The sequence below is a fragment of the Mustelus asterias genome, chromosome 20 (assembly GCF_964213995.1).
Source record: "Mustelus asterias chromosome 20, sMusAst1.hap1.1, whole genome shotgun sequence".
Taxonomy (NCBI): Eukaryota; Metazoa; Chordata; class Chondrichthyes; order Carcharhiniformes; family Triakidae; genus Mustelus; species Mustelus asterias.
In genome coordinates, this window is record NC_135820.1 from 73,504,899 (window position 1) to 73,529,773 (window position 24,875).

General features: G+C 42.2%; 1 protein-coding gene across 3 annotated transcripts in view; it reads right to left on the reverse strand.

Moving 5' to 3' along the window:
* Positions 1-24,875, reverse strand: part of itchb (itchy E3 ubiquitin protein ligase b) — an 80,623-nt gene that overhangs the window by 19,253 nt on the left and 36,495 nt on the right. For all 3 annotated transcript variants that reach the window (XM_078236852.1, XM_078236850.1, XM_078236851.1), the window contains 13 exons: positions 23,440-23,564; positions 22,189-22,326; positions 20,488-20,548; positions 19,288-19,463; positions 15,425-15,623; positions 13,621-13,716; positions 8,969-9,143; positions 8,167-8,227; positions 7,785-7,869; positions 4,494-4,622; positions 2,508-2,580; positions 2,231-2,302; positions 580-668 (listed from right to left, as the gene is read on the reverse strand). In XM_078236852.1, the coding sequence (XP_078092978.1) occupies positions 580-668; positions 2,231-2,302; positions 2,508-2,580; positions 4,494-4,622; positions 7,785-7,869; positions 8,167-8,227; positions 8,969-9,143; positions 13,621-13,716; positions 15,425-15,623; positions 19,288-19,463; positions 20,488-20,548; positions 22,189-22,326; positions 23,440-23,564 (1,479 nt within the window). The remainder of the gene's footprint in view (positions 1-579; positions 669-2,230; positions 2,303-2,507; positions 2,581-4,493; positions 4,623-7,784; positions 7,870-8,166; positions 8,228-8,968; positions 9,144-13,620; positions 13,717-15,424; positions 15,624-19,287; positions 19,464-20,487; positions 20,549-22,188; positions 22,327-23,439; positions 23,565-24,875) is intronic.

Sequence of the window (24,875 nt, forward strand, 5' to 3'; positions counted from 1 at the left end):
GAAAACACGTCAAGGCCTTAGAGAGGGTGCAGAGGAGATTCACCAAAATGTTGTCAGGGATGAAAGACTTCGATTTGTGCAGAGACGAGAGGATGTCTGTTGTTCTACTTTGAGCAGAAAAGGTTATGGGGGGGGGATTAGATAGAGATGCTCAAAATTATGAAGGTGTTTGAAAAAGTAAATACGAAAGTGGTGGAAGTGTCACTAACCAATGTTACCCAGATTTAAGCTGATTACAAAAAGAATCAGAGGCCAAGCACAAAGAACAAACATTTTAGTCAGCGAATTGCGATGATCTGAAATTCACTGCACGAGGGTGGTGGAAGCACTTTCAATAACAACTTCCAAAAAGAAACGGGTTAAACACTTGGAGTGGATGGGGGAGGGGGGGGGGGGGGAGCGGAACAACTGTGGGGATAAGGACAAAGAGGTGAGTGGCCTAATTCTATAAACTCTCTCAAAGATCCAGCACAGGCACTTAAGGCTGAATGGCCTCCTTCTGCGCTATATCATTCTGTATCAACTGAGCACCATGACTGTTAATTTGAACCAGCTCGAGTGTCTAATGGAGATACTTGCCTTGCCACACCTCCATAATCTAAACCTTCCTCTCCTGGAAAAATGATCCACAATCGTCTTCGCAAATCCTGAGGGTTGAAGCTCATAATCTGCAACACAAAGTGGAAGCCAACGTGCAAACATTTTTAGTTAGTCGGAGTCTGTCTCAAAGTAGTTTACCAGCGTGCTTCCAAAATTATTTAACTGCATTGAGCAACAATCAGGACTGAATTCTTGCACCCGCTATTAACAGGTCAAGAAATCACAAAAACAAATTTTTTTGCAATTTCTTGCCGTTACGTTATCCGCAAGCTCAAGTCAAGTTTTCTGAATTTAAATTCCAGTCCAAAGATGTCTGGGTTGGGTTGATTGGCCATGCTAAATTGACCCTGTCAGGAAATTAGTGGGGTTAACATGTGGGGTTACGGGGATAGAGCCTGGGTGGGATTGTGGTTGGGCTGAATGGCTTCCTAGGGATTCTAGGGATTCTCTGGGATTCTATGAAAATGTATTTATAAATTGGGGGACACCTCAATGTGTTTTGATCCCCACTCCCTATGGTTCATTTAATGCCTTTCCTTCGCTCCTTTCTAAAACACAAAGATCCCCCTCCTTTGGGTCTCTACCTAATGAAAGAGGAGAAATATGTATCAACAATTTTAAGGTTCAGCTGTCCTCAGAGTCAGAGGTTTACAGCATGGAAACAGGCCCTTCGGCCCAACTTGTCCATGCCGCCCTTTTTTTTAAAAACCCCTAGCTAATCCCAATTGCCCACATGTGGCCCATATCCCTCTACACTCATCGTACCCATGTAACTATCTAAATGCTTTTTAAAAGATAAAATTGTACCCACCTCTACTACTACTACCTCTAGCAGCTTGTTCCAGACACTCACCAACCTCTGGGTGAAACAATTGCCCCTCTGGACACATTTGTATCTCTCCCCTCTCACCTTAAACCTATGCCCTCTAGTTTTAGACTCCCCTACCTTTGGGAAAAGATATTGACTATCTACCTTGTCTATGCCCCTCATTATTTTATAGACCTCTATAAGATCACCCCTCAGCCTCCTACGCTCCAGAGAAAAAAGTCCCAGTCGATCCAGCCTCTCCTTATAACTCAATCCATCAAGCCCCGGTAGCATCCGAGTAAATCTTTTCTGCACTCTTTCTAGTTTAATAATACCCTTTCTATAATAGGGTGACCAGAATTGCACACAGTATTCCAAGTGTGGCCTTAATGCCTTGAACAACTTCAACAAGACATCCCAACTCCTGTATTCAATGTTCTGACCGATGAAACCAAGCATGCCGAATGCCTTCTTCACCAATCTGCTCCACTTTCAATGAGCTATGAACATGTACCCCGAGATCTCTTTGTTCTCTAACTCTCTCCAACACCCTACCATTAACTGAGTAAGTCCTGCCCTGGTTCAATCTACCAAAATGCATCACCTCGCATTTGCCTAAATTAAACTCCATCTGCCATTCGTCCTGCAGAGGGAAATACAAATAAATGAAGATGAATAAACTTGTGGCACTCATGTATATAATGGGGGCTAGATGAAGGAAGAGGACAGGCGTCTGGAATTAGATCTTTATCTTACTTATCTTTCCAATCACTAAGATTTAATTATTTAGTTAGAGTTTTCCCTCTGCCACCAAAGAATTACCTGCTGAAATGAGTCCTCAAATAAGGTTTTCCTGGTTACGGTTATTTTTATGTGCTGAGGTGCAGCCAGTTGCTGGAAAACAAAATAATTCCATTATACAAAAATCAGTCAAATAATAATTTTTTCCAAAATAAAACTCACCTGGAATCTCCACAGGGATTCTCCAGATCTAACTCCTGGACAAACAATCCCGTTTATCCAAATTTTCTGACATTCTTTTGCTGAAGGCGAGTAGAATCCCCACCCTCACCGCTGTACTGAATGAAATGTTGCTTACCTGACACCAGAACCTGAAATAAGAAACTTTGGATCTGAAGTCACGAACATATGCTATGTTTGGACCATTCGATCTGGAAAACATGAGGTTGAGAAGGATGGGGGCAGGTATAGAGGAGGAAGGAGAGAAATAAATCATCAGCTGTAAGGTTCACAGTTTAATAAAAGGTTTAGAACATTCAAAACATATTGATGCTTAACCCCCATCTCCATCTGCCAGTCACCTCTGACACTTAAAACGTGCTCTGCACAACAAAACCCAATTTCATTCTGGTTAGCAGCCAGGTGAACATAAATGACTCAACTCAGAAGCAACAGGTTGAGGAGCAGAGTGCGATGCTGACTTTAAAAAGTAATTTATGGGATATGGGTGTCGCTGGCTAGACCAGCATTTATTGCCCATCTCTAATTAAGAGTAATTAGACATACAATACATAAAACTGGATCTGTTGTCAAATTAGTTCCACTGCAATGCAGTACAAAGGTGCTAGTCATGAGTGTGATGGAATATTCTCCATTGGATGAGCGCGGTTTCAACGACACTCAAGAAGCTCAACACCATCAAAGACAAAGTAGGACTGAGGCACCCCATCCACATGTGGGTGCATCTATACCACATGGACTGCAATGGTTCAAGATAATTGAGATGGGTAATAAATTGGGCAGCATGGTAGCACAGTGGGTTGGCACTGCTGCCTCACAGCGCTGGGGACCCGGGTTCGATTCCCGGCTTGGGTCACTGTCTGTGCGGAGGTTGCACGTTCTCACCTTGTCGGCGTGGGTTTCCTCCGGGTGCTCCGGTTTCCTCCCACAGTCCAAAGATGTGCAGGTTAGGTGCATTGGCCATGCTAAATTCTCCCTCAGTGTACCTGAACAGGCGCCAGAGTGTGGCGACTAGGGGATTTTCACATTAACTTCAAGCCTATTTGCGACTGATAAATAAACTTTTATTTTAAATGCTGGCCTAGCCAACGATGACCACATTCCACGAATGAATTTTAAAAAGCACACAAATGCAGAGCCTACAACTCCAAATTCTAGTAGAAAGAAACGCTGTTGCAGGCATAGCCCCTGTAAAAGGCAGAGACAGCTTTCAACATTCAACTATAATCACTCTTATGTCGGAGGTTCAGAGGAGGGAGTAAGCTTTTGCAAAGAAAGCAGCATGCAAAAACATAGCTAAAATTGAACACCTTTCCTATTAGCTCAGCCATGCACCTGATCGGCTTTGAGCAGCACGTCAAGGCAAAAGTTCACATCGAAATCTCACAACCTGTAGCATACAACTGTAGGCAAACTAAAGGATTCAAGTAAGCAACTTTTGACAATATACCAACACGTTCTTTACACTTTGTTCATTATAGAAAAGACTATAATGTCGGTATTGACAACTCCCAGATCAGTTGGCAATGCAGAATAAAATTCGCTCATCCGAGCCCCTGCCATATCAGGCTCATAGTTTCATTTGTCATTTTATATTTTCTTTTGCCCCTAAAGTACCCAATTATGAGCACTTTTGCATCTTGGTCTTCCACAATTTAGGAATGATTGCATTTAAACACCCCTTATCCCATCAAGTCATCTTGCTTCAAACAAATTTATCTCGCATAGACCTATGTAAGCTAACTTGGCAGCAACCGTACACTAACAGTGTCCCTTAGATAACAGCAAGATTAATGACCAGCTAATATGACTTTTTTCTGGAACATTTATCGTGGGAGCCGTGTTGCCCAGAACAGCAGGACAATTCTTTGCACTCATTTTCAAATACAACCACAAGGTCAGTGAGAATTGGCAGATGAAGCTGTTATTTAAGGTCACATTTGGAAGAGACCTTCACTCAGTCACAATGTGCTGAATTGATGGTATTTTAATTCTATCCAGTCCATCATCACTCACTGCTGATAATTAGTGTTCGACAGTCAACATTTCTTTCCCATTAAGAAAACTGATGTGCAAAGTCAAATTTGTAACTTTAGGGACTTACAGCGCTGACTTTCCTGTGCGAGGGTCAATGTAAGTAGTTGTTCTTCTGTTGTGATCCACAAAGTATGGAACGCCATCAACCGTGAAGCGCATCTCCCACCCATCTGGTAAGGGCTTCTCATTGAGTGTGCTACAAGAATGAGAAAAAAAAGAATGATCTGCAGAAGACTGCATGGTGAGCAATGACACATGGCAACACCACCATGAGACAAGGTTCTCTTTCTCTCCTGTGACATTGCATCAAATTCCACATTTTCATGACAATAGTAAACCTCCAGCTCATTAGACAATATAACCACTGCAAATGATTCATAGATGGAAACAAATCAGAAGGCTTTTACTTGAAACCACAAATGCTGGAATCAAAATTGAAGTTTCGAAAAATGTCACAGGTCACATAGAACAGACTAGTGTTACTATTATCCTCTTACCTTTCATTTATTATATATGGTACCTATCAGTTAGTTTTAACTCATCCACACTCCTCCACTTACTGGAATAACTAGTCTATTTAATTTAACTTCAATGCAAAAGGTACAAGTCCAATTTAGTTTCTCTTTTCATTTGAAATATTAAGTCAGCATTGGTCTAAGGGAATGGCTTAAGTGAATCATGTAAATAAGTGCATTTTCATTGTCCTCTTCGACTCCAATTATTGCCTCACATTTATGATACTTCAGTGGTTTCAGTCCACTAGTTTGATCAATGCTGTTTCTTTCTTCACATATCAGGAGGAAAGTGAACAGTGCATTGAGGGGACATTTCATAACCCTGAAGTGTAAAGAAGGCAAAGATTCAACCATAGCCTTGAAACCCTAATATTTGCAGACCTCAGAGAAGTACCCGACTATGGATTTCATATACTGCATTACCAACATAGCATCTCAAGACTCATCCAACGATTAAAGGTTTACAGTGATCCAACTAATGAAAGCATTTAATTTATAGATTATTTCTCTCTCAGCACAGATAATTATGGACACAAAAGGCAGAGATGCCCAATGATGGTTTATTGTCACTACCAACCCATCACCCAATTGGATGGAGCAAATCATTTGCAGGTCTAATATGGCACCAGCTACCTTTCTGTTTCAAAAAGGTCTGGATGTTAAGGGGCAGGTCCAAGCTGGTCCATTTCATTGTAAACCTGGGTCTTCTGGCAGCTTTGAGAAGCTCTCATATTTTAACTTTATCATTACTTTGCACATCTCCTGCAATTTGCTTGTGTGTCCAATTAAAATGTCGGTGCACAAATCCAGGATTTCTGGAAGCTCATGTATAGAGTTCTGTTGTACTTCTCAGACTTGAGAAATGAAATGACTTTGCACTGCTTGTTTTGGTGTCTGACTTCTTCACTTCCTCTCCTTTTACTTCAAAGCAGATTAAACTGAGCCTAAATTAGTCTCCTTACAGATTGGGCAAGTGACTGCTTCTCAGAAAGGTGGCTAGATCGCTGATTGTGAAGGCTACACCAATTATTTCTTTCAAAGAAAGTGCCTGCCAGAATTGCAAACAGATCACTGAAATCAGAACAGAAAACGTTAGAAATAGACAAGTCAGTCAGTAATCTGTGGTTGAGCCATTCCCAGAGTTGAAGAACCTGGCCCACATTGTTAACTTGTTTGTTTTGGATAAATGCTGACTGCCTTGCTGCATGTTCTACATGTTTTTGTTGTCACCATGTGAGGTCAAGCATACCACATGTATGTAGTCCAATTTTTGGCATGACTTCTTGTTAGGTATTAGGCAGCTATTGCTGACTGGCACTGAGATGCCAAAGCACTATGTCATGCTGTTTGGAATTTTTGTACTCTGTACCCGAACCAAAATCACAAATGGCATCCTATGTGACTGCGACAAAGGTAACTTTCCTTCCTCATTCTTCCCAGCCTGTCTACAGCCCTTGACAATAGTTGACCACGCCATTATCCTCCAACATCGCTCTATAGTTGCCTGGCTGGATGCAACTGTTCTCGTCTTGTTCAATTCTTATCTTATCAGAGCCAGCGAATCACTAGCAATGACTTCTCTTCCTGCTCTGAGACCATTACCTCTGGTGTCCCCAAGGATCCATATTTGGTCTGCTCCTATTTCTCATCACACTGCTCTTTGGCGATGTCACCTAGAAACACGGCCCTAGTTTTCACATGTACATTAATGATACCCAGCATTAGTTCACCACCTCTCTCAACTCTTCCACTGTTGCTAAATCAAACTGCTTATCCTGCATCCAGTACTGGATGAACTGAAATTTCCTCTAATTAAATATTCAGAAGACTGAAGCCATCAGTCCCCATTCCAAACTCTGTTCCCTGGCTACAGATGCCATCCTAGCAGCAGTCTTGAGATTAAACCTGTCCATTCTTCTTCTTGGTGTCACATTTTACCCCCAGGTTGAGCTCCTGACCTCATGTTTGTGCCACACTAAGACTGGCCAAATCCATCTCCATAACATCACCTGGCTTTGCCCTTCTCAGCTCATCTTGCTCTGAAACCCTAATTCATGCTTCTGGTTATGATTTGACTATTGCCAGTTCATCTTGCACATTCTGCCTTCCACATACTTTAGGTCATCCAAAATAGTGCTGCCCCTGTCTTATCTCGCCATCAAGTCCGATTCACCCTCCACCCCTGGGTTCAGTGACCTAAATTGGTTCTCAGCAAAGCAACATCTTGCTTTTAAAATTCTAAGCCTGGTTTTCAAATCCCCCCATGACTTCACCCTTCCCCATCTCTGTAATCTCCTCCAGCCCCACAACACTAAGAGATATCTCCTCCAACTCTGGCCTCTTGGTGCATCCCTGGATTTTAATCACTCCATCACTGGTGGCCACAGTTGCCTGGGCCCTAAGTTCGGAATACCCTCCCTACACCTCTCTGTCTCTCTCCCTCACTTTCCTCCTTTGAGTCACTCAAAATCTAACCCTTTTTGACAAAGGTGACTAAATATCTCCCTATGTGGCTCAGTGTCATACTTTGCTTTAAAATGCTCCTGTGAAGTGCCTTGGGACATTTTAACATGTTAAAGGTGCTACATAAATACAAGTTGTTGTCATGTTTGGTATCCTTTCCCCCCCTAAAACTTGACCAAGTGTTTTTTTTTCACACCAGGGTAGAATTACAAGATAAAATCTAATTTCAGGATTCAGGTGATTCTGAATCAACAGCGTTCCACGCTTGTAAATTGTGAACTCAATGGCACTTTGTACTTACACTTTGGTATCCATCATTCTATATTAATTTCATTGTATACTTTAGTTAGTATTACATATAATTTAAATGTATTACTCACCCTTCTGTCCTAGGGTCCTCCCACTGAGTGGAACGTGTTAAGTGGTTTACAAAATACATTCTACCGTTGCTGTCAGTTCTCTTTTCTACAAGAACATGAAGTTTTTCAAATTAAAGGTTGGTAACATTCTGTGCTTCATACGAACATAAATAATCTCCAACAAGCTTTGAACCTAAATGAGTCAGCGCCCTAGCTATGACTGTAACACTACATTCTGCACTCTCTCGTTTCCTTCTCTATGGACGGTACGCTTTATCTGCCTAGCACGCAAGAAACAATAATTTTCACTATGTTAATACATGTGACAATAATAAATCAAATCATTAATGATTTAAAAAGTAACGTGCAGAATTTTGTTCAGCCATGCTTCAACTTTACTCACCCCATCCAGTTGGCAAGGGACCAAGTGGGTCAAATTCAGCTGGCACCACCTGCTCAGGATACTGAAAATGAAAACATTAGCAATCAGGATTTTTGTGTCTTTAAATGTGGTTCATGCCAAGAAAGCAGTCTCACACTCCACTGAGTAAGAATGACAAATGGAAGCTATATCAAACATGTCTTAACAGATCAGCCAGAACTAATCAACACTGTCTTAGTGGTCAAGGCGAGGCAAAGGAGAAGAAATAGGCAGATAGACACAGGTCATGCAAGGGGACAACTCGGAGCATGTCTCTTTTTCCTTGCAAAATGGTAAACTAGTCTCAAAGTCCCACAATTGCAGAAGGCGGCCATTCGGCCCATCAAGTCTACACCAACCACAATCCCGCCCAGGCCCCATTCCCTTAACCTCACATATTTATGCTGCTAATCCCCCTGACATTAGAGTCAATTTAGCACAGTCAATGCACATAGCCAGCACATCTTTGGACTGTGGGAGGAAACCCACGCAGATAGGGGGAGAACATGCAAATTCCACAGTCACCCGAGGCCAGGAATTGAATCCGGGTCCATGGCGCTGTGAGGCAGCAGTGCTAACCATTGTGCTACCCATGCTGGCTAGGTTTAAATGAAAATAACAGTGAAAATATATGTTAGATATGCTGGAAGGAAAAATGAATGACATTGGATTGAAGTGGACACATTCCTTCAGGAGGTGCTAAAATCACAATGCTGATTTTCTACACACTAGATTTTCAGTTAACACCTTTTAAGGTCCCAAAGGAGCTCAGTAAATTAGTTACCGAATAAATAAATCTCTGGTTGAACTGCTGCATGGCTCCCTGAAGCTGATTTCTCTGCGACTGCCATTGCTCAAAGTTCCTGACCGACTCTACCGTGGGCCGCTGCCATGTGGTCGTCCTGGTAATGTGGTCAACATAGTAAATCCTGTGCCTCTCATCAACTCTTCGCTCCCAGCTAGAGGAAAGAATTGGGGGAAAAAAAGTGGTCAATGGCGATAGTTCTGCTGGAATGAGTTACTAAACTCTGTTGAAGGGCACATTTCAAATTGTGAAGTAGGTTTTAGTGGAAGTAGCATTATTATGGCCATCACAATGCTTGACATAGGCATTGTATTATGGGAAGTGAAATTAGAGTTAGTATATCCCGAGAGCGACGCATAATAGCAGTTGGTTGTTAGCTCTGCAGAGATGAGACACATGCCTTCGAGTACTTTAGCTAGAGAAAGAGATAAGAAGAGTTGTCTAGGTAACTGATATCATTTACAGCGAAGGATTACAGTCACTCAAGTCACATTGCCCTGGAAGGATAAGCTTCTTGTGCAGCCTAATGGAATAATAAGCAGAAAGGCCACAAAGACATGAGGGAATGATGTTCAATGTACGTAATGGTTTTATTTTGAGGTTCCAAGGAATTATCTTCACAAAAGAACTTGAGGGCTCACGTTGAATGGTTTGGACTTTAAGGAAAGGCTGAAGATTGTGGTTGACATTCAACTCTCCCCAGCAGTTCAACTTTAAAACACATTCCCCAATGCATATCACAAGTAATTAGTGTATGGTATAAACTGGTGCAGCACAAGCACAATGATGGTCTGAATGGCCTCCTCCTCCTTCACAGAATGATTCAATATAGATGCAGAAATCAAAATCGCTTTAATAAAGCAACAAGAGACATCTGTACCTTGATCAGCAATTATAAGTAGCAATTTCTCATATGATTCTGACTCAATATTGAGTTCAACAATTTCGGGTCATAAACTCCGTCCTTCATTTTGATTTTTTTTTGCCATGTGCCTATCTGAATTTTGTTTTTCATGTTTTGGCTTTTGGACAGAGTGGTTCATTATTCTGGCATATGCAATCAAATCAGACAAACGCCTCGTCTCTTTACTACAACCATTAGTACCCACTTTGCTTTTTGTTCCAAGACATCTTTGTCATTTAATCTCTCCAACTAACTTCCTTTATTCTTCCTCCCTTTCAATGGCACAAGAGCGATCACATTTCTACCCTCCTTCAGTTCTGAAGAATCATGCTCAACTTGAAATGTTAACTTGGTTTCTCACTCCACAGATGCCGCTCGGCCCTGCAGAGTGTTTCCAGCACTTTTTTGTTTTTAGTACATGACTACGTGGCCTTGAATTAATGAAAGGCAAGAAGATTCTTGAGACTAGTTAGACAAAATGCGTGCTACTCATCACATAATTCCTACAGAGGGAGGCCACCTGGCCCATCAAGCCTACACCAACAACAATCCCATCCAGGCCCTATTCTACAACTCCATGCATTTACTCTGCTAATCTCTCTGACACTAAGGGGTAATTTAGTATGGCCAATCAACTTAACCCACACAACTTGAGTGTGGGAGGAAACCAGAGAACCTGCAGGAAACCCACGCAGACACGGGGGGGACGTGTAGACTCCGCACAGACAAGACCCAAAATCAGAATCTAACCCAGGTACTTGGCGCTATGAGGAAGCACCTCGAGCCACTGTGCTGCCCTTCTACCGTAAATATCGCTAAGAGAAATGGATAGGCCTGATTGTCCTATGGCTCCTTACAGCTGAGCAAGGACCCAGATTCAATCCTGGAACTATGTCGAGTTATCAAGTATCTTACTGGTTGAGGTAAAGATACTGGTTGAGGCTACAGTGCTCAGGGCGAAGCTTTCCAAACTGTAGGCCACGTCTCCCGGAGATTTTGGGGTCATGAACTCCAAGGCAACAAAGGTTGCCACAGAACTCAGGCGGATTTCTGACAGCTCTAAGGCCCTCAAAATCACGTTTTATTTTTATTCATTTGTGGGACATTGATGTCGCTGGCTGGCCAGCATTTATTGCCCACCCCTTGTTGCCCGAGGGCAGTTGCGAGTCGACCACATTGCTATATTTCTGGAGTCACATGTAGACCAGAACAGGTAAGGACGGCAGATTTCCTTCCCTAAAGAACATTAGTGAACCAGATAGGTTTTTCCAACAATTGACAATGGTTCCATGGTCCAAAGTAGATTCTTAATTCCAGATATTTTTTATTGAATTCAAATTCTACCATCTGCTGTGGTGGGATTCGAACCCTGGTCCCCAGAACATTAGCTGAGTTTCTGGATTAATAGTCTAATGATACTGCCATCGCCCCCCCACCCCCCGCTTTGTTCTACTGGTGGGTGTGGCCTGATGACACCTGGCTCCTGCTGCGAAAAAAACCTGTCCCGTTCCACCCCCTATATAGCATAGTTTTGCCAACAGACTTTGCTGATGCCAACTTGAACATCTCAATTTGACCCACTTGCCACATTTTCCTGCCAAAGGACCAGTTTTGAACTAAAGCCTTGAAGTTGATCTGTGGCAGTCAAAATGCTCCTGTTTATCCCTTTGTATTTTAACATTCAGCTGGCGAAATATATTTGAGAGATATGGTTAGCATACCAAGAATCATCATATATTAAACCTGTGCATAGCAAGTCATACAGTCGAAAACACTGTGCATTAGAGTTCACAAACACCAGCGAGGGCCTTTCCCCAAGGCAGCCATCATATTTCTGTGTACATGAGCAAACCCTGGTACTCAGCTCCCATCTCACAAAATAGTAATCAAGTGTGATGTCAAAGAATATGACCATACATAGTTCACGCTGTTGGGTCTCGCACTGTAGTTAACTCGGATGGCATTGTTTTGGGAGGAAGGGCTTCACGGTGCAGGATACAGTGGCTGGCATGGATGGCAGTATTCTGTTCTTTCACCCTACTCATGAATCCTCTCCGTCATGCAAGCTGCTCCATCAGTGTAGGTGCTATTGCACTTGGCCCAGTTAAGACTGTTTCCCTCCAGATAAGCAGTTGTGGTACAAAAGATTTCCTCTCCAGTCGTATGACCAGGCAAGTCTTTGCAAAAGAAGAATTTGCCCCATCAACATATCTAACATTGGCTAAGAGCTGGCAGTGTCTGCTAATATCTGTAGACATCAATCTTCAGGGCAAGTTGAGCTCCGAACATTACTCTGACGATACGTTTACATGCTGACAGAATTAGGGTTTCAACAATGGTATGCAGCTTCTTTGATTTCGCCAAGAGTTGAGCCACCAGGTAACTTGCCTTCTGCTCATTATCTGAATCGCGCAAATGTTCCGTTATATGTTGATTTTGTTTTATATTTTGTTCTCTCAGGCTTGAAGTACTGTATAACCATGCTAGAGAGTGAATGGTGTTTTGTGCTTCAAGCTGCTTGCTACTTTGCAGTCTTTGAGAGCTCCTCCCTAAAAATTAGACATTCTGGGACAGGGCAAGAGGCATCACCTGTCCACGAAAATCCAATGGCCAAGTAGCTGTCCACATAGACGTCTTTTTTCCCCCTCAAGGTTCTGCTCTTTCAGCCACATCTGAATCAGAGTCGGTTCTTCACTTCTCTTCCAGAACTTATCCGTGTGGAAGTTAAGGTCAAACACACCACACTACAAAATAAGTGCCCTCTCGAGCATCAAGTTACAAGCACAATTTCAGATTTTCAGCCATGCCAAGCCAAAAATTATTTCTCCGAAGATGCATCCTTACCCCAACGCCTTGCAGCATGGAGTTACCAGCCTTCAGTGGCCTTCTTGGATCTTCAAGGCTTCTTTTGGGGTCTCTTTGCTGACTAGGGCTTCTCCCAAGCCCACCTCACTCAAGGTCTTCTCCTTGTAGGCCTCTCTCTAACTGGAGTCAGTTTCTGCTTTTAACTTTATTTGTTCCTGTTTCTTACCTCGGTCTTCTTCCCCAACTGGGAAACTTGCTGTTTTACTTCTCTGGGTTTTCTCTCCTGTTTTTTTGATTTCTCTCCATCACTCTCACTCTTCCCAGGGCTCTTGCGCCCTTTTTACACTCCCGCTCTCTGTCTAGATGCACGAGGCCTTTGTCGCCTGTTCCGTGGCTGGCATCTCCAGTTCCCAAAGAACCTGGAATCTCCCATGCATGCGTCCGTCAGCTGGGACAAGGCTGCACATGTGCTGTTGGTCAGACACATGCATATGACTAACATAAAAACTCCAAACAGCGCGGGTGTGGCATACCAACATTAAAAAATCAGAACCGTGCACGTGCCCTTTCCCAGCCAGTGCACGCGTGCAAGACCCAATGTTCATCGGGACTTGGAGAAGGCAACAAACGAAGCTGAAAATAGAGGTTAGGTTTAGATTATCCTCATACTCTGTTTACATTAAAATTGATCATTTTGAACCTTATTTTACAGTACAATTGTATACCTTCACAGCACATCAGTGTGCCACGGCACACCATTTGGGAACCTCTGCTGTAGAAGACAAGAACAAGTTACTTTCATCATTGCTACCGCGTTTTACATTTCATTTCCAGCTAGTAAAGAAAACGGATAGATTTAAAAGCTAGTTACTCAAGAACAGCCACTTATGAATATTCCAAATCCACATATTATCCAACTGACCCTGGAGGCAATGGCTGTGGTCTTTCCCACGTTGTTCGTTTTTCAATGTGATCCACAAAATACAATCTGCCGTGCTGATCCACCCTCTGCTCCCAGCTATGGAAAGAAAGTAAGCAAAATATTTTGTTATATGAACAGAGAAGCAGCACACAAACAAATTAAATTTCTTTCACTGCAACATGATTTCCCAACTCTTGTACTCAATGCCCCAGCTGATGAAGGCAAGCATGCCATATGCCTTCTTAATCACCTTGGCCACCTGTGTTGCCACTTTTAGGGAACTACATGCCCAGGTCCCTCTGGATGTTAATATTCTTAAGGGTTCTGCAATTTACAGTATAACTCACACATAAAATGGGTCCTCCTTGTAGAATGTGCAGCAGAGGTTTGCTAGAATGCTAACAGGGATAAGGGACTTTAGTTATGTAGGAAGACTGGAGAAATACAACCACAGAATTGTCATGGTGCAGGAGACGACCATTTGGTCCATCATGTCTGCACCTGCTTTCCAAAGGAGCATCATGCCATTCCCCTACCTTTTCCCCCACACCTTGCACATTGGGGTGTTTCTATTCAAGTAAACTCCCCAAAGGTAGGGGAGTCTAAAACTAGAGGGCACAGGTTTAAGGTGAGAGGGGAGAGATACAAAAGTGTCCAGAGGGGCATTTTCTTCACACAGAGGGTGGTGAGTGTCTGGAACAAGCTGCCAGAGGTAGTAGTAGAGACGGGTACAATTTTATCTTTTAAAAAGCATTTAGATAGTTACATGGGTACGATGGGTATAGAGGGATATGGGCCAAATGCAGGTAATTGGGATTAGTTTAGGGGTTTAAAAAAAAAGGGCGGCATGGACAAGTTGGGCCGAAGGGCCTGTTTCCATGCTGTAAACCTCTATGACTCTATGTACTCATTTAATGCCCTCTTGAATGCCTCCACTGAACCTGCCTCCACCACACTTCCAGGCAGTGCATTCCAGACCCCAGCAACTTGTGTGAAAAAACTTTTTCTCACATCACATTGGAACATACATGGACAAGACCAAAACATTCCTAGGTTTATTCCTAATTGCATTCAGTCATTGAATCTAACCAGAATATTCCTTTTCCTATATCTTACGATATTGCCCTCCTGTCACAAGCATCACCAACTTTACAAATAGACCAGACTCAACCAAGCAATTTTGGCTGAATAGAAACCTTCACAACTCCTACCCTTTACAGAACTTTCAATATGAAATTCAAAATTTCCATTTGCACGGAACTCTTGTGGCATGCAAGTGATTTCAGCTTTGATTCTCGGTTAACACTATTTCAGTTTGTTGGTGTTGTACAGATAGAAACTACTACCTTTCAGGATCAGAAAACATTTCCCAAGTGGAGGGACCAAATCTAAGAGTAAATTAAAATAATCAGTACAGGTACCGAACTGGGTGAGCCGAGGAGGGGGAGGAGAGAGAAAAGAAATGGCCCGATTGAATACTGGTACACAGACTTTTTGATCACTAAATTTAGGCTGTATTAAATATATTTGTATGAAATTGTATTGCTAATTAAAATAAAGAACCCATTCAAACTGTTATCTTGGTTTGTGACAAAGATATATTCAGTACATTTTCTTAAGAAACAGATACAACAAGAAATTTATTTGAAGCTCAGATATTTGAACTGCATTCATTTGGTTAAGAAACTGATCTGAGCTGCCCTGACAAAAGGGAAAGTGCTTCAAACTATAATATTGTCCACTATTGTACTGAGGGATTGTCTATTCTTTAAGTAGAACACATCCTTTAAAGAAGCAGTCTTACCCAGGTGGAAGCGGGCCTTTGCTCACTGTATTTAACGCCCGGTCACCAGGAGAAATAGATGCAGGTGGTGGTGCTGCATCGTTACTGGGTGCTGCATCTGGTTCACTTGTTGCTACTGCTGCAGGCACAGTGCTGGTTGTAGCTGGAATAATAGAAGGAGGGCCATTCTCCAGGGGAACTGGATATCCATTTTCACAGGCTGATGGCAAAAAAAAAAGCAGCGGGAATTAGTAAGATTTGTGTAAGTGACAAAAATGTGTCAGTTAGTGCTATACATCATAGCTAGTTGTGTCCTAATGAGCAAATCATTTGACAAAGGCATGGTGGCGCAGTGGCTAGCACTGCTGCCTCACAGCGCCAGGGACCTGGATTCGATTCCCAGCTTGGGTCACTGTCTGTGTGGAGTTTGCCCGTTCTCCCAGTGTCTGCCCCGGTTTCCTCCGGGTGCTCCGGTTTCCTCCCACATTCTGAAAGACATGCTGGTTAGGTGTATTGACCCGAACAGGCACCGGAGTGTGGCGACTAGGAGAATTTCACAGTAACTTCATTGCAGTGTTAATGTAAGCCTTACTTGTGACTAATAAAAAAAACTTTATCCATTCATGGTTGAAATCCCAAACAGAATGAACGCTTCTGCAATCTATTTCGGTTCTACGTTGCCGCAGACGTTCATTGGCTCATTCTTGCTTTCTGTGCATCTCTTTCTGCTCCAACACCAGTGATACAGCGCTGAACCTTGTATGGCTCCCTGCCTAATCACCTCTGTCCTGTTGCTTCCCCAATTTCAAAAGCTTTCCTCAGATCCTATATTTTCAATCTAATCAACTGTTCAACTGTATTTATTTCACCTTTCTGAAGAACTCTTATGGCTACATATTAAAGCAAGCTTGCTCAAACTTAATACAAGGGCACTTCCAAAAAATTGGATTGAATTTCAACCTAAAGGAAAATAAACTGCAAATACTGAAATTCAGAGATATAATTAGATACTGGAAACATACTGAAGGATCAGTCTACATGTGAGATAGCGAGTTAACAGATTTTTGAAGACAGTTCCAACATTTGGATTGTACAAAATTTTTTGAAAGTGAAAGGACAAGGAAACATATTGCCAAGATGAATTTATTAGTGTGACTTGCTCAAGAATTCCACCTTCTGGTTAATGAAAACTGAGCAGCTGGCGGTAGTTTCACCAATAGGATGGCAATTGCTGTTTGCTAATTTCCATCCTGGCTTCCCTGATAGGAGTTTTCATTTAATCTGACTTTCACAGCATTTCTTTGAGCACGGTTCAAAAAAAAAAGAAAGGCCTTGAATTGCTTGTTAGAATCATTCCAGAGCAGTTAGTTTTGAAGGTTGGCTGAGACAGAGGGATGATGCAGTCATAGAACATAGAAAAAATATAGCACAAACAGGCCCTTCGGCCCACAAGTTGCACCGGTCATGTCCCTACCTACCTAGGCTTACCTATAACCCTCAATCCTATTAAGTCCCACGTACTCATCCAGAAGTCTCTTAAAAAACCCTATCGAATTTGCCTCCACCACCACTGACGGCAGCCGATTCCACTCACCCACCACCCTCAGTGAAAAATTTACCCCTGACATCTCCTCTGTACCTACTCCCCAGCACCTTAAACCTGTGCCCTCTCGTAGCAGCCATTTCAGCCCTGGGAAAAAGCCTCCGAGAATCCACCCGATCTATACCTCTCAACATCTTGTACACCTCTATCAGGTCACCTCTCATCCTTCGTCTCTCCAAGGAGAAAAGACCGAGCTCCCTCAGCCTATCCTCATAAGACATGCCAACCAATCCAGGCAACATCCTCGTAAATCTTCTCTGCACCCTTTCAATCATTTTCACATCCCACCTGTAATGAGGTGACCAGAACCGAGCACAGTACTCCAAGTGGGGTCTGACGAGGGTCTTATAAAGCTGCATCATTATCTCCCGACTCCTAAACTCAATCCCTCGATATTAAGTCATGTTGACTTAACATTAAAGTTCAAAACTGCTGGTATGAAACTCCACACAAGAAATGTGAAATATATGAACTACATCAAAAGGATTGATTTTGTTTCCTCCATGTGTTCTACATTAGGTATGTTTGAAATGACAATCAGGAACTGAAGCACTAATCCTCAGCATTATAAATATTCTCCTTTAAGCCCCTTCTTAATATTCACCTCTTTGATTAAGGTTTTGATCACGCTTCCTCAATAATCCCTCCCACCTATGCCAGAAAAATACTTGGACAAGTGCCTTGGGTTGTTTCCCAGTTTCAAAAGCCCTAGATAAATGCACATTGCTGAAGCAGATAATTTTCAGCGTGCCCATTTCATAAAACAGTCTGCTGTTCAAGGATAAGAGAGCTTAACAAAAACTTTGGCTGAGAATTTAAACAGAATTCAGCAATGTTTATAATTTTATACACCATGATAAAGGCACAGTGGCACAGGCCACTCAGAATCCTGAATCTAAGTTAGGATTGGTAGCAATGTCAGGAAGATGTCAAGTTTGAATTATGCTGTGTGGTACTTTCCCACTGTTTTGGCGACCAGTGTAAAATAGGTAAGTTTTAAAATTAAGATTGAGTTTAGCATTTAAAAAATACAAGAACATGAATGTCAACATGTAATTATTCTATTAAGCAATTAAAAATCGAGCTTCAGAATTTTCGTATCAAATCGAGCAACGAGAGTTGATAACCTCTTCTAAAGTTTATTAGTGGCACAAGTCAGTTTACATTAACACTGCAATGAAGTTACTGTGAAAATCCCCTAGTCGTCACACTCCAACACCTGTTCGGGTACACTGAAGGATAATTTAGCAAGGCCAATGCACCTAACCAGTGCGTCTTTCAGACCAAGGGGGGAAACCGGAGCACCTGGAGGAAACCCACGCAGACACGGGGAGAATGTGCAAACTCCGCACGGACAGTGACCCCAGACGGGAATCGAAGCTGGGTCCCTAGCGCTGTGAGGCAGCAGTGCCAACCTTGCATGCAAAAGCGGAGCAGGACTAAAGGTTAGCAATGGTGTCTGCCTTCTGTTTCAGAACGTGTTTACATTTCTTTAGCAGACAGGAAGACAAAGGCTGCACCTCCGTACAACATTAACTTTAGAAACAGATCAGCTGGAACACTTCAAACTGAGCTCTGATGTTTACTTACTGTTTTGTAGACTGGTATAATGCAAGCAAGCAGTTCTCCCCAATGCTACTGTAGTAGCACATGAATCATAATCAAACATTGGTCAGGGAATAATAATGACAGCAACTGAAAATGGGAAGATTCAAGTGATGATTGATTGAATAATAAAGTTGTTAAACAGAATGGGTTCAGAACAGTTTCCAGTTGCTCGTGGCTTGATGGTCAAAGTCAGAATAAAGGCTTCCCACAGAGGAGGGCCAAAAGAAATGTTACATATATTACAATAGAACAGTGCAACCCAACCCAGCAGAGGCCAGGAGGAAGGGCTGCGGGCGTCGAAGAGTGCAACGGCCAAGATCCCCAAATAAAATTTAAATGAAAGTACATTTTAAAATATATCTACCCCCCAAGTGTCTAAAACTACAACATTTGTACTGCACCTTGCTATATCCCAAAACCCTTCAAAACAGCAGAAGCAAGTATAAATTGAAATAGTCAAAAGGGTACAGGTGACCAAAAGTTTGGTAAAAGAGGTAGGTTTTAAGCAGCATCTTAAATGGAGGAGTGGTGGAGAGACAAATAGGTTGGAGGGACTTGAATTCGAAAGTTCTTCAAGTGCTTAGGGGCGCCCCAAAGTCTTGAAATTCATTATGTCTTATAAAATATATGACCCTATGTCAAAAAAAGGGTTAGGTCAGCTCTTTTAATTTACCTGATGTACTGACAGGTCTGGATGGAACGGCAGGTGGAGGTCGTGAAGGTCTTGGTGGTCTCATTGGCTTTGATGATTTTGGAGAAGATGATGGTGTGCTTTTGCCATTCATACTACACTCGTCAGCAGACCTAGTTTCCATTGAGCCTTCTTGAGAACTGGCGTCTCCATTTGTACTAGAAGAGATTATACAGCTCTGATCAAAATTTCTGGCATATCAGTGCAATTAAATTGAACCTAACTGGCATTTTAGACCCTAAGACACAAGCAGAATTAGGCCACTCGGCCCATCAAGTCTGCTCTGCCATTCAATCATGGCTGATATTTTTCTCATCCCCATTCTCCAGCCTTTTCCCCATAACCCCTGATCCCCTTATCAATCAAGAACCGATCTCCATCTTAAAGACACTCAATGACCGGGCCTCCACAGCCTTCTGTGGCAAAGAGTTCCACAGATTCACCACTCTCTGGCTGAAGAAATTCCTCCTCAATGCCAAAACCTCGAAGAGTGATTTGATGTAGCAACTAAAGTGAAATAAAGGGGACTTTCCAAACTACCTGCAGAATTAAAAGACATATCACTTATTGGGACCTCATGAGAAGTTATTCAAAAATGAGCAGGGAATGAGACAAGGATGTTCATTGTCTTTTCAACACATTAGTTCACATCATTTGTGGTTCTTGCAAGATCTGATTTCAATAGTGGATCACTTGCATTCACAATAACTGATACCTCCAACAATTAAAATGGTGGATGTTTTTATATTTGAGAAACAACTTTCACATTACAGTAAAAATTTGGGAGGAAAAAATTGACAATACGCTTCTCAATATGAGGAAAAACTATTGTAATGACACCTCCATTGCAAGGTTGGTTTTAAAGTTCATGCGCATTATGAAATAAAAGTGGACACCACTAGCGACCTGCTACACACCTGCTGCTAATAGGCAAAGGAGCCATCAAAGCAAATGAAGAATTTGTACATGCACCAAGCATTCCATTTTTCTGCTTGGCCTATCTTATACTAAAAGCAGAGCAGTCGGGAACTTAACATTTTAATTGCCAGGAGGGAAGGAGGGGGGGGGGGGGGGGGGGGGGCAGTGGGAAGAAAGGAATTCTGTTTCTTTACATTGTGAAATCCAAACGAGGAACCAAGCTCCACAGAGAATAAAGGAAGAACTCTGATATTCGAGTTTTACCTTGATGGGTTTAATACGCATGGCTCGCTGCCACACCTGGAACTCTTACTTGGTGAACTATCTGAAAGAAATCAAAGCATACATTAATGTTATTCAAACTATCACAACAATTTGCACCATAGGTGCTGATTGGTTAGAAAGTTGACCGACTGCTCGAGGCATTGCCATGAAGAAAGTAACGGGGATCTATCGTCTCTCCCACTTGCGAGCTATACAACAAAGTTGCCAGGCTTGGACATTTACCTTTTCTTTGCAGAATTAAGGCGGCTGGGGGGCAAAATTATGAGGAACACAGATAGGGTATGTAGGAAGAAATCTTTCCCCTTAGTAGAGAGGCCAATAACCAGGGGCATAGATTTAAGGTAAGGGGCAGGAGATTTAGAGGGCATTTGAAGGTGGGTGCTTGATGGCCAGCATAGACACGATGGGCCAAAGGGTCTCCTTCTTTGCTGCAGAACTCCATGTCTATGACTCTAGAATGGGTCCATATGTATGAATGTATGTCACTTCTAGCAAGCATAAATGAGCCACATTCTGAGCTTGATAGATTATTTTAGATTTGTTTAGTGCAGCTATTCGCACACAGGTGAATAATGCCAACAGCAGATATTTTGTTACAAGTTGTGTAAGCACAGGCTGTTTGAGTAGTCGGTCCCTATTATGAACAGCTATATTAGGAACACGTTTGATTCAATCAGCCAATTGTCAGGATGTATGGCCCACGTACCTGGATGGCACTAATATTCATGCACAACGTTGCTCAATTATGTGGTAAGCTGAAAGTCTTTTTAGATCAATGGAAGTTAGAGCTTTACAGCACAAGAGGCCCTTCAGCCCATCATGTCTGTGCCGGCCATCAAGAAGGCCATCGGCCTTCTCTATGAACAGTATGTTTTGTCTGTATAGTGCACAAGAAACAATACTTTTCACTGTATGTTAATACATGTGACAATAATAAATCAAATCAAGCACCTATTGTAATCTTTTTTCCAGCATTTGGTCTGTAACCTTGTGTATTATGGCGTTACAAGTGCTCATTTAAGTGCTTCTTGAATTTTTTGAGCAGTGCACTGCAGCAACAATATTTCTTTTCAATAATATTCAAGTTAGGTATTGCCATAACCACTTTGCTACTGGTTCTTCCCTTACCGGATATTTCAAATAATAGCTATGGCCTATGCTGCATTCACTTCACAAATGAAGGAATGAATCTTTCCACAGAAGGGATGCACATACTTGGAGCTTTGCAGCTGTCAATGATACGAAATGAATTTCTTTTTTACAAATTCAGGAACAATTTTCATTTTGTTGGTGCGTCACATTGCTAGCAACATGCAAAATAAAATAATGGGAATAACAATAAGGTTGGCCTTGGAGACAATATTTAATGCAATGAAATGTCCTGATCTTAATTATTAACTTATAGCTGATCTTTTCAGATAGGGTACCTCGAAGTTATCTTTTTACCATTCCACTACAGCAGGGACTAATTATTCAAATCCTAGAATGGCTTTAATAGGCCAGTTGCTATCAAGAGACAATGATTTAATACTTGCATTTATATAGCACTTTATCAAAGCTCTCAAAATATAATAGTATACACAGCAAGGTAGTTTGAAAGGGTCAATCTTTGATGCATACTCAATATTTTCATTCGAACATATTATCCACAGCACATTTGGTCTCAATTTTCTTACATACTTGTGGTAGCTGTGCTGTCACCATTTGTTAAGACTTCTGGATCCACAGTTAATCCATCCAAGGACACAATAAGTTCACTTGCCCCGTCCACAATATCTCGCTCGTTTGTGAGTGGCAACTTTATAACCACATCATCGACTGGAAGGGAAGATTGGAAAAGCAAAATGTGTCAGGGACACGGTGCTATGATTCATTATTTATTCTCTGCACAAAACCAACTGTATCAAATGAAAGTTATGCAGGTCTTCAGTACCAGGAAAACAGAAATGCATCAAAATGCTTCAATGTTATCATGCACAAACACCATTACTGATCACCGAGATCCACTGCTGATAAAAAGGTATACAAAATAAAAGTGACAACGAAAAACAACTTTAAGGCTGTATTCAGGCAACGAATTTCAGTTAGCTTTGAAAAGAAAGCTCAAGCTTTACTCACATTTAGAAATAGAACACAAGAAAAAGAACTGGAGTATTAAATTTTGCTGCACCATTCAACAAGGTTGATCGACCTCAACTCCACCGACCCACGCCACCCCTATATATTCCTTTCACACTCAAAATCTATCCATCTCTGTCTTGAATACACTCAATGTATCGCTGTCTGTGCGGGGTCTGCACATTCTCCCCATGTCTGCGTGGGTTTCTTACGGGTGCTCCGGTTTCCTCCAACAATCCGAAAGGTGTGCTGGTTAGGTGCATTGGCTGTGCTAACTTCTCCCTCAGTGTACCCGAACAGGTGTTGGAGTGTGGCGACTAGGGGATTTTCACAGTAACTTCATTGCAATGTTAATGTAACTCCACTTGTGACACTAATAAATAAACTTCAAAACAATGACTGAGCACTCTCAACCGCTGGGGGTAGAGAATTCCAAAGATGCATAAATCTTTTGAGTGAATCAATTTTTCATCTCAGTCCGAAATGGCTCCTTCCTCTGAGACCAGATTCTCGGCTCGCCAGCCTGGGGAAACATTATGACTGCTTTCCCAGACAGCTATTATTACTTTATTACAATAATATCATTGCAATTTTAGAAGAGGAAAGAAAGGCTAGGAGCCTCTTTGCTTTCCAAGTATTCCCTCCCATTGCATAAACATTTAAATGAACCCCAACATACCAGTTGCTTGGCTAGGAAAGCACACTGCCAAGTGAGTAGCATGGTTGCTGGAGCAGTAATTAAGTCACTGTGTATCTGGTGATAGCAGAGCGGCCTCATTTACATAACTGCGCTGAAGAGTACAATGAACTCACATTTCATATTGTTAGACTTTAATGTCTCGCAGACATCCAGAGTGGCACAGCCGAGGAGGACATCGGATTTCAGGGTCTGATGGCTCCATACTCTGAAAGTGATCATGCTGAATGGTGTTACAATCCTGTGCATGAACAAAACAAGATATTTGAAAAAAAAATTAAGCTTTCTGCTTTCATCAATTCTTTTGGGCAGTTCAACTGAATGTGGGAATATAACTCATTTGCAGGTTCCTCCCACTGCCAGTGTTCAAGGACTGAAGGGGGAAACCACATATTGCAACTTTCCCCTCAGTTCCACTGGGAAATGGCACAATCTTTGCCTAATCCTTCCACAGTTGGTAACCAAAGAATGAACTATGCAGCGCTGGGATCTCTCCACTTTATAGCACTCAGCCATTATTTGTAAGATGACAAACCGCACTAAGAGATTTACACAAAATAGAGTGACAGGCAGAGATGACTCAGTATCAGCGCCACACAAAAAGAATGGTAGGAGGTCTTGTGGCACAGTGGTAGTGCCCTTGCCTTTGAACCAGAAGTTCCAGGTTCAAGTGCAACAGCAGTAATTGTTGGCCACGGAAGGAGTGTTCAGAACACAGTTCAACAGGCTGCTAATCAGCGCAGGAATTCTTTTAGAAGAGATGGTGTGGGAGAAAAGCAGAGAAAATTGGGGGAAAATAAGTTAATTTATTATTTTTAAGACATTTTTCCTTGCACCCCAATCAGCAGTGACACTACGCCACGCTGACTAGAACAATGCTCACTTTGAGTTGATTGCTATGCGTGGTAAGAGAAACACCATTCGACTCAGGGCCAAAGCCGAGGAAGGGGAAATTTTCAACAAAAGATTGCCACTCACCGTCTTGGGTACAGTTAAGGTACTGGAAGCAACCTTGAGATCATAGAATCCTACAGTGCAGAAGGCCACTCGGCCCATCGAGTCTGCACCAACCACAATTCCACCCAGGCCCTATCCCCATAATCCCATGCATTTACCCTAGCTAGACCCCCTGACAGTAAGGGGCAATTTAGCACAGCCAATCCACCTAACCCACACATCTTTGGATGGTGAGCTAAAGTCCCACCATGACAAGTTGTGAAAGTTAGTTAAATCTGGTCATTTGTAGACTAGCACTAAAAAAAAATGTACAGCTGCTGGGCTGTACTAGAAATTAAAATTATTCACTGATGTCCTCCAGGAAAGAAATCCACTATTCACATCTTATCTGGCCCACACGGAACTGTAGCCCACACAATGTCTATATGCCCTTTTAAGTCAGTAACAAAATCATTTATATTTAGGGCAGCTGAAGACAGGTAATAAACATCGGCACTGTCTATACTCCCAAGAAAAAGATGCTAAAACCTTCAGTATCCTTTCCAAAAGTGATTAAATGTCATGATTGAAGTGGTAGTGGAAGCCTAGGTTCAAT